This window comes from Solea solea, chromosome 19 (assembly GCF_958295425.1).
Source record: "Solea solea chromosome 19, fSolSol10.1, whole genome shotgun sequence".
NCBI classification, from domain to species: Eukaryota; Metazoa; Chordata; class Actinopteri; order Pleuronectiformes; family Soleidae; genus Solea; species Solea solea.
The window spans coordinates 7,640,996-7,650,488 of NC_081152.1; the positions used below are offsets into that span (position 1 = coordinate 7,640,996).

The 9,493-nt window shown below is 39.6% G+C and overlaps 1 protein-coding gene across 1 annotated transcript; it reads left to right on the forward strand.

The window, feature by feature from the left end:
• On the forward strand, positions 1-9,282 carry dolpp1 (dolichyldiphosphatase 1). The gene is made up of 8 exons (XM_058618247.1): positions 1-147; positions 817-917; positions 1,045-1,129; positions 3,046-3,145; positions 3,373-3,471; positions 5,946-6,074; positions 6,194-6,283; positions 7,883-9,282. The coding sequence occupies exons 1-8, from the start codon at positions 72-74 to the stop codon at positions 7,917-7,919; spliced, it is 717 nt and encodes a 238-aa protein (XP_058474230.1). The 5' UTR covers positions 1-71; the 3' UTR covers positions 7,920-9,282.
• The last annotated feature ends 211 nt before the right edge of the window (positions 9,283-9,493 follow it).

Genomic DNA, 9,493 nt, shown 5'->3' on the forward strand with positions numbered 1-9,493 from the left:
CTCGGCTCGTCATTGGTCAGGGAGCGTGTGTGGGGCGTTTCACTCGGACTGCCCGGCTGTGTCCGGGTAAGATGGCGTTGGAAGAGCAGTGCTCGGCACTACCTCGATGGCGGTCCATATCTCTGACACGCGTAGAATTCCCCGAGGGTACGTAAACTTAACATCTTCCTCTTACTGGTGAAGCTCCGCTACCACCGACCGCTTTGTCTTTTTTAGAGCGGTGCGTGTGTTTTCTGGCTCCTGAATGGAAGCGGCCGTCGGTGACGCTGCCAAATTGTGAGATTCTGTAAAGACTGAGTGTAGTGGGGGAACGCTGGCCGGACTGCTAAATTGTGAGGCATTGGCGCATGCGTAGTTTGCGATAATTTCCACAATGAAGGCTAGCTTGCCTGCTAGCTTCATTAATATCGACTTTTTGACAATTTCCATTGAATGTACATATACGTCGTGTTCTGTGAGAATAACCCGTCAAAATAAAGGCGTTTAAAGCAGTTAAACTATGATTTGCGACTGTGGTGTAATTTCCTAACTATTTACATTTACAGCCAGGACTAGTGTAAACGCAGCAGCTAGCTCATTGGCCTCATAGTGATTAGTAAAAACTATCATAACCCGCTTTTTTAACAAATGAGCCACATGTGTGTTGTGTTTGGTTTTATGACGGTTAGCGTCTCCACCACAGCAGTTTCCTGACAGTGCTCACGGTTAGACATTTTAACCATCCGGGTTTACTGAGTATCTCAGTGTCATTCCCACCAGGTGACAATCCTGTGGGGGTTTTATAATTAACATCACTACTTTGTGACTGAATTTCAGATGATCTTACGGGACAAGTGCTGGCCTACATCAGTCTCCTGCCTATAGCAATCCTTGTGGGTTTTGTTACACTCATAGTGTTTAAACGGGAGCTGCACACGGTGAGACTTGCACAAGAAGAGCATCATTGTCTGTGAGGCTGCCTCAGCTGTCAGCCTGAAAGTTTTTAGTCAGTGCTAATGTGTTGTCTGTTGTGTTCTTGGTTTGTTTTTCTTTAAAAAAAATCAGATTTCCTTCTTCGGTGGGCTCATCCTGAATGAAGGTGTGAACTGGCTGCTGAAGCACATTCTCAAAGAGCCACGCCCATGTGCAGGTGAGGGAGTAACTGTGCTGTTGGCCTTATGACCCCTGTTCATGTCTGGTATTAACATCTGTCCTGGGTGATGTGATCCCATGTGGACAGAACTAAGTAAGTACAGGCCTGAATGCAGCCTCAGATCCACATTTGGATGTGGTTTGAGGACACACGTGGCCACATTCCTGAGCATGTATGAACTCAATCCATCCTCAGGATGCATCAAGCCGTGTTTCCACTGAGTGGAACGGGTTGGTTTGGTACAATATGTTTTTTTTTTTTTTTGCATCAGTAATACCAAAATAACCGTCCCACCCCAACTGTTCCATATCACCTTTCCTTAGGGTTGCAGTGTAAAATGGTACGGTACGGTCTGGGTGGAGTTACACTGACAGTCAGTTGATTGTGCGACAAAAAAACGTAACACCCTTGTGTCAAACACCCGCAGTCTATTCTCAAGTTTGACGTCTTGTTGAGACAAACGGATACAGAATAAAAGAGCTGCAGGACGTCCTCCGTTGTTGTGTGTTGTGTTGCATTCGATGTTGACGTTCGTTGTCGTCACACCGGTACAATGTCACGCAAGTAAAGATACAGTTCTCAGTCGAAACACAAGCCTGACCGAGGGCTTTACCTTTCCAAACCGTACCAAACCGAACCATACCATGAAGGAAACACGGCATTAGAGTCTGCCTCCTCAGCTGATGTTTTCTGACCAACTGAAGTTTCTAACTGTTATTGTTTCTTTTTGATTTTTTTACACACTAAGCATCTCTTATACATTAAATGATAGATCTGTCATCATAGTAACACTGATCAGTGATCACCATGTCATTTTTTTTCTAAAAATACGTTTTTATTTTTATGTGACAGCAGCGTGAGTATAGATTTGACTCGCTCTGCTCCTTTCCAGCTGTTTCCTGTCTTCTTGTCACTCATGCTGACGCACAAACATACACTATGTACACTCGCACATACGTTTGTGCTCTCGATCAGACATGAAGTCGGTGTGTATTTTGAATACAGTGCTGCTGAAAGGAAATCTGTTAAGAGCCCACAGGAAACATTTTAAATTATCAAATTTCAATAGATGATTTTAGCAGTATTCCCATGTTTTCTCAGGACGGGTGTTAATAGCAGGTGTGAACGGGGACTATTTGTTTTTTACGATTTTGGGCTATATTACAAAAGCACCACAACAGCCACAACATCATCTTCTGATACTTCTGATCAAACATTAACCTGGTAAACGACATTTTGGACCATATTTTTTTTTAACAATTTGTTCAGAGAAAATGCACATTTTTGGGTTTCCAACCACTGCTGTTAAGCCAACTGTGGGAGTTATTTAACCAGATAAACGGTACTGTGGGTCACCACAGAACAATGATGAAATAACACAGCTTAGATGACTTAAAGGACACCAAGTAAGATCAAAACATCACAATTGACATAGCCCTTTTACTCCAGTTGTGTGTGCTTGAAAAACTAACCTTAAGAGCTCTGTGTGCATAAAAAGCCAGCTGCAAAATAAACAGCATTTCTATCATTTTTCAGTGCAGTGAAATGCAGAAGCTGGAGTCATGTTTTAGTCACATGATTTCTTATCATAATCCTTTACTGGCTGAATACTTTTCCATTGCACTGAATTGTATTTAACTCTTATTGATACATCAACTGTCCGACGTCTCAGGAGTGTTAAAACCTAAATGTGATTTTTCATTTCCCTTCAAAATTATATATAAATTGTAACTATGACATTAATACTTCAATGTATGTAAATAAATATAAGCAATTTCATTTGAATTAGATATTGACTGTATATGTGCTTCCGACAGACTTCAATCATACACTTGGGTCACAGTATTTGGTTTTGAAACAAATTCTATAATGTAAATATGTATTTAAATGAATGTTTGTTTGTTTTTCTGCAGGGGCTCACAGAACCCTGTCCTCAGATTATGGGATGCCCTCCAGTCATTCCCAGTTTATCTGGTTTTTTGTTGTTTACTTCTTTCTGTTCCTTTATTTAAGGTGAGCTTGTTTCTTTTTACAGTTGAGATTTTTATGGGTGGGACATGCAGCAATTCATTTTCTGTTTTATTGGAGATCTTATTTTTTATGGTAATGTTTATTCTACAATATGTTACATTATTATCTAAATTAAATTCATGTTTTTCCATAAGCTTTTATTGGATGTTCTCGTTCCATCTTTACATGAAGTGGATGCCATGTGAGCTCACGCTCGTCTCCTTTTTCAGAATGCATCAAACGAACAACGCTCGATGTGTGGACTTGCTGTGGAGACACATACTGTCCATCATCCTGTTGGGCATGGCCTTATCAGTCTCATACAGCAGGTAAGAGACTCCTGTCCAAATGACTTCAAATGAGCAGTATGTTACAAGGTGTTTCAAGTTGTTAGATGATGATGATGATCATGAAAAAAGATTGGAAAATGTGGTGCACATGTTTTTATGAGGTATCTAATTCATGGAAATGTAAGAACCTGGGTACAGTGTGATCTACATTTGAATATTTAATGTCTGGCTCGCATCGTAAATTTTGTCCATGACACATGGCCTTGGAATTGCTTTTCACCATCACTTAAATGCAGTAGCGATTGCTCTAAGACGGCAAGGCAAGCTCAGCTTAATCTAAACTGTCGTCAAATATGAACTGTGTTATATTTACATCGTCTTATGTGATTTGCGTATTCTGACTCAAATCCACATGAAGCTCAGCTTCAACTGTTCTCTATGGGACGGCACAGAATAGGATTTTTCACTGCGGTGATCTCGATGGTGATTGGAGGAACTGTCTGAAAAGTGGAACCAGTTTTTGATTGACAGCATTGCAGAAACATGCACAGCGGAGCATTTCTACCTCAGTCCTGTGTGGGTTTTGTGAGGGAAGTCTGTAGACAAATGGCTGGTCGTTGTGTTATTTGCTCGGCTTAACGTAATTATCACGTTTCCTTGTTTAAGTTGCTTGCAGAATTTAAATAACTAAATAACTGGGCCTGAAATGAGCTTCTCCTGTTTCAAAGACTAGCAACCGCCACTGCTTAAATGAAAAATTCAATGAGTAAACTTAACTTTTACTGCAGTTTCTTAGGCTGATCCAATACCTTTATCAACCTAAATGCTTATTTAATATGTATCATAAGTAAGAGATGTAGCCTTCTATATGGGGCACATTTTATTTCTCACAAGCTATTGAAGGACCTCGTTAGAAACGATTAAGTTGATTGACATAAATTATTGATAAGAAGCTTTGTATGATATACGAATGAGTGTGTGAGGATGCCACTCATATCCTATTACTGCAGTAATAGGATCTGAAATCACCCACAGACATAAATTAGCACCGGCTGATACGTACAATCTTCCATCAGGTACGTTCCTTATCTGGCAAAAGCAATTGTCACTTGAGGCTGAAAATGAGCAGCTGCTGCATAAATGTTCTGTACATTTTTGTTCTTAATTCTAGTCGTGGAAATACTGGGGGGGAGAAGAGATGTATCTAGAACTTAACCTTCATGGCTTGGTAACTTTTGCACATGTATCTTGAGAATGTTAATTATGTGTCCCCTGCCAGTCTTTTTGTATATCACAGTTCACTCGCACTCTCGAGCCCAGCTTGCTGCAAATGAAAAGCTGAGGTGGACAAAACACTAATGAATACATTTCCAGAAAAGGAGAGATCAGCATTTAACTGCTTTTATTTTGGCCAATATGGGTCTTTAAAAATATACGCAGTAGGGCTGCAATGATTAATGGAGTGGGTTTGTTTTTCAATAATAAAAAAAACACAGATTTTCAGCTATTTAAAGAGGCCATAGCATGGTCCTATCTCACTTATATGTGAGATATGGAGGTGTACTTACAAACATGAAGTCATTTATATGGTCAAAAACCTCCTACTCGCTGCAAACGAGCCGATGTAAATGTCTCATCACCGACGCTCTCGTCAGCCGCGCTGTTTCAGACCAAAACCACACCCGCAGAACACGGACTCTCTTGTGATTGGCCAGTTACCTGGAAGTGACGCAATTGGCACGTCAGCTCTCGGACCCGCAGTTCCCCCTCTGGAAAGGCGGATGCACCGCTAGCAATTATCAAAACATTGAGTAATGCCGTTGCCACGACCCCTCGCCGTAATCCCTTACGCATTTGATCCGGAGTCTTTTAGGGCTTCATAAACTAGGTAATGACGCAGATACAGACCCAAACGCAGCGTTAATTGGCACTTCCGGGCTATGGCCTCTTTAAATATGAATATTTTCTGTTTTCTTTGCTTCATATAACAACAACATCTGTAAAATGTAATAAATTTGGTTTGTGGACAGAACAAGACATTTGAATACATCATTTGAAGTTTTAGGACAGATGAATCAAAACTTTGTGGTGCAAAAAAACGACTGATAAATTAAAAAAATTATTTGACCGATTAAATGTTGTAATGCTCATTCAGGTCCAGATACTGATCCTTGTGGTTGGACTGAGTTTTTCCAAATGTCTTTTTATATATATCTATATCTATCTTAATGTCTGTGAAAGTTTTATCATGTGAATGAACTGCTTTACATAACTAGTGTGTGTATCAGACCATTTAAATGCTGTCGAGTGTGTTTTTAATCTGCTGTTAGTCAGCTAATTAACACCACATGAAGCTCATTATCATGCTGCTTGCTTACCTTTTCTGTTGTACTTGAGGCAGGTGTACAAAACAAAGATGTTGTGCAAATATCTGTAGTAACAATACTTTTTTTTTTTGATACTCTGAGAACGACAAGTTGTCTGATTGTGTTTCTCTCTGCTTTGGCTTTCAGAGTCTACCTTTTGTATCACACCTGGGGCCAGGTTTTCTATGGTGCAGTGGCTGGCTGTACGATTGGGATAATCTGGTTCTTGTTCACACAAGAGGTTCTGACACCATTATTCCCCAAAATAGCTGCGTGGTAAGTAGTACTCTAATTTCTCTGCTTCCCTCATGTGTCACGGGAACAAAGATTCATCTTCGGCTTATATAAGTGGCCTGGACTGGTTCATTGTGGTTTCTCTTCTTATTCTGTGCTAGGCCAATATCAGAGTACTTCCTGGTGCGAGACACAAGCCTGATTCCTAACATCCTATGGTTTGAGTATACAGTGACAAGATCAGAGGCAAGGTAAGGAACTATTCTGGAGATGTAATCACCAACTACATCATTACGGCACAGTTTCATAAAGAAATGTCATAGAAAGTTAACCTAAATGATGTGTACAGTTAGGTTTGGTACAGTAGCGGTAAAGCCCTCGGTCAGGCTTGTGTTTCATCTAGCAGCTCGTTATTTTCTGCTCGGTTTGTGACTGTTTGTCTCCAGAAGACATCAAGCTTTGTATGAGAATAGACTGAAGAAACACCGGTCACAGGGGAGAGACGCCTTTCTGTCGCCCAATCAACTGACTGTTGTGGGTCTAGTTCTACCTGGTACCCCAAGGGAAGGGTACTGGAAAAAAGAAATGGTTGGGGTGGTTATTTTGGTACTATTCCTAATGGAAACGCGAAAATATATTTAATGTACCAAACAGCTCAACGTAGAAACATGTCCTAAGACTACATGATTGGTATTGTCATAGCAACTCGGGTTAGGATTATGGCTAACACAAGGCCTGTCACTATTTTACAAAATCTTAAATGTTAACAAAATATTAAAAGTTACACACAACACACCAAAAGTGGCTTTGCCCCCACTTTTGCAGGCAAATATTATTTTCATACTGCTCAACTGTAAAAATGTGTTGGTCTAAAGGACCTTCCATTGGTCAGGTTCTAGAGTGCCCTCTGCTGGATCTTATGTCAAACTACATCTAACGGTGTTGGACGTTAGATTGTGCATTTCTAAATTGTCTGTCACATTTGAAATTAGATTTTTGTTTTTTAATGTGTTTATTAAAACTTTAAAATAAAATAAGTTGTTCCTTGTAACTTTTAAATATTAATGTCTATTACATTCAAACCACTATGAAATTAGTTTATACAAAACTGATTAAGACACTCTGCTCTACATGAGTCTGTCATTTTCACTATAGGTCCCGTGTCGCTCTGCAACATTCCCAGGCTGCACACAGGAAGTGATTTGTTTATGAAGGACACAGCAGACAAATCATTTTACATCGTTTCTGTTCATAAACGATTAACAGAGGCATAATAATTATGGAATGGAATTTTCTCGAAGCAAGCAACACATTTTAATTAACAAACAACACTTCATGAATTGAGCAAACAAAAATCCACAAACTGCATATAAACCATGGGTGGACCTTAGGAAGATTGGCTACTGAGGTTTGGAGCGACAGCTCAATGGACCGGAAGTAATCGCAGGCTTTGAGTCGCTGTCCGTCTGGATCTCCGACTCGGATGTTGATGGGGAAAACTTGGGGCACTTGTGGAGTTCCAGACGGACAGCGACTTTAACGATGACTACCGCCAGCCAGAGTGTTTTCATCCAAATAAAATTTGATATTATGAATGATTAAATTGATATTTTATTTGCAATTGTGTTTGCCTCTTAAAAGGTGTTGCTTGATTTGTGAAAGGTGTTGTTTGAAAATATTGACACAATCCAATTCCATAAATAATGTCATCAACAACAAAAATCTCCAACGGTTACACACAGCCACTTCTCAAAGTTTTGTTGATGCAATTAGAGTGAAATAATTGTGTTTTTAATGCTTGTGTGGATTTGTTGCCTCATTTTCTAACTTTCTTTTTTTCTTTCTCTCAGGAACAGACAGCGAAAGCTTGGAACAAAACTTCAGTGATCGGCAGATCTTTTTGTGAGACTGAGTTTAGGACCATGCACACACATAAGCATACATACATACATGCTCAAACACAACGCTTACTCGACAAAAACACACTGGAGTTCCATCTTTTGGACTGACACGGTTACAAGAAATAAAAGGCAAAAAAAAACAAAAAAACGTTTACAGGTGGCGCAAGAGTGCCTGGACCTGGACCAGAGTCTTCAGCCTGACCCAGTCCGTCCACACACCTCTCCTCCTTGTACAGCTTGCTCTAAATGCTCTTCAGTGCATGCAAGACTGTGCAAGAGGCATAATATTTAACGATAGATTAATATATAGATTTTAAATATAAGCGCACGCTGACAGTAACAGTGTACTTTAAGAGATTCAGTGAGCCAAAAAAAAGGCTTTGGTCAAATTTCAAGCAAAATTGGTGGGCGTCATTGCAGCATGTATTTAGTGATTCCTTTTTTTTATTTTTTAAATATTCTCAATAGCTGGTGGGGGGTCTGGTTATGGTTAGGTTGGGTATATGTGGGGGGGTTTAGCTATTTAACATTGTTATATAATAGAAAAAGAACAATTTCTAAAATTGGTTATGATGTAATATAAATGAAAATTTGCACTTTGTGAAATTTACAAGTAAAGGAAAAAAAAACAACTAACACTAGTTAAATGTTAAGATCCTCTCCCTGTCTTCCCCTCCTCTGTCTTTGCTTTGTATCTTTGACTGTCATTCCTAATATATTAGACTTCAAAGCTGATCTGCGAGCAGTGTCAATTTAATGTACTTCTTCTGTACTGTCGAGCGCCGAGGTGGTTTCCGCTCAAGTCCACGTTGGAGGACGACAAGACTGAATCACTGCAGCAGGTTTCAGTTTTTTGTTTTTGAACACATGTTGGACCGAGGTGGTGTTTTCTTAAAGCCTCACACACAGTAGCAGCCTGGGAACAGACTTCTGGGAATCCTTTTTTTGGTTTTTGTATCATTGTTGTTTTAATTCTGTTTCTTATCATGTTTTCTGATGTTACCGACAACAGTTTTCTTTTTACCTGCATTTCCAAAATAACATTCCATATCATTTAGTGAGAAAACGTACATATTGACTGCTGAGGAGAAGAATATGTTTTTTGTTTCTTTTGTATGGTTTTTTCGAAGAAAGGAAAAAAAATAATGCCTCAGGTCAGTCGTAGCATGCGATTATGCTTAATTCCTCACAGTTTACAGCAGCTGATGGTGGAAGCTGTTCAGTGAGGATCCGAAGCTGATTTAAAAATCATATCATTAGTTCAACAAAGGGAAGTAGTTCTCTTAGAATTTCCCCCATCCATTGTGTAACCTATATCAGGCTGAATAAAATTGTGTTTATGTACAATACATGGTTCAAGTCTTTGTCCACTCACTGCGTCTTCCACTAGTGTGCATCAGTGTAGTGTCCTCAGTGTGACATGGTGCACAGGACTGGTAACCCTAACTTGTGACATTTTCACACGTTAAACCATAACTTAAGCTTGGATGGCAGCCATAATCAGGATGAGTAATACCATTTTTTTTTTTTTTGTTTTGAAACAAATTGGCATAATAGCAG

Coding starts and splice junctions, on each gene's coding strand:
- dolpp1 (XM_058618247.1), top strand. CDS start 72: ATGGCGTTGGAAGAGCAGTGCTCGGCACTACCTCGATGGCGGTCCATA. Junction 148..816: donor ACGCGTAGAATTCCCCGAGG/GTACGTAAACTT, acceptor ACTGAATTTCAG/ATGATCTTACGGGACAAGTG. Junction 918..1,044: donor TTAAACGGGAGCTGCACACG/GTGAGACTTGCA, acceptor AAAAAAAATCAG/ATTTCCTTCTTCGGTGGGCT.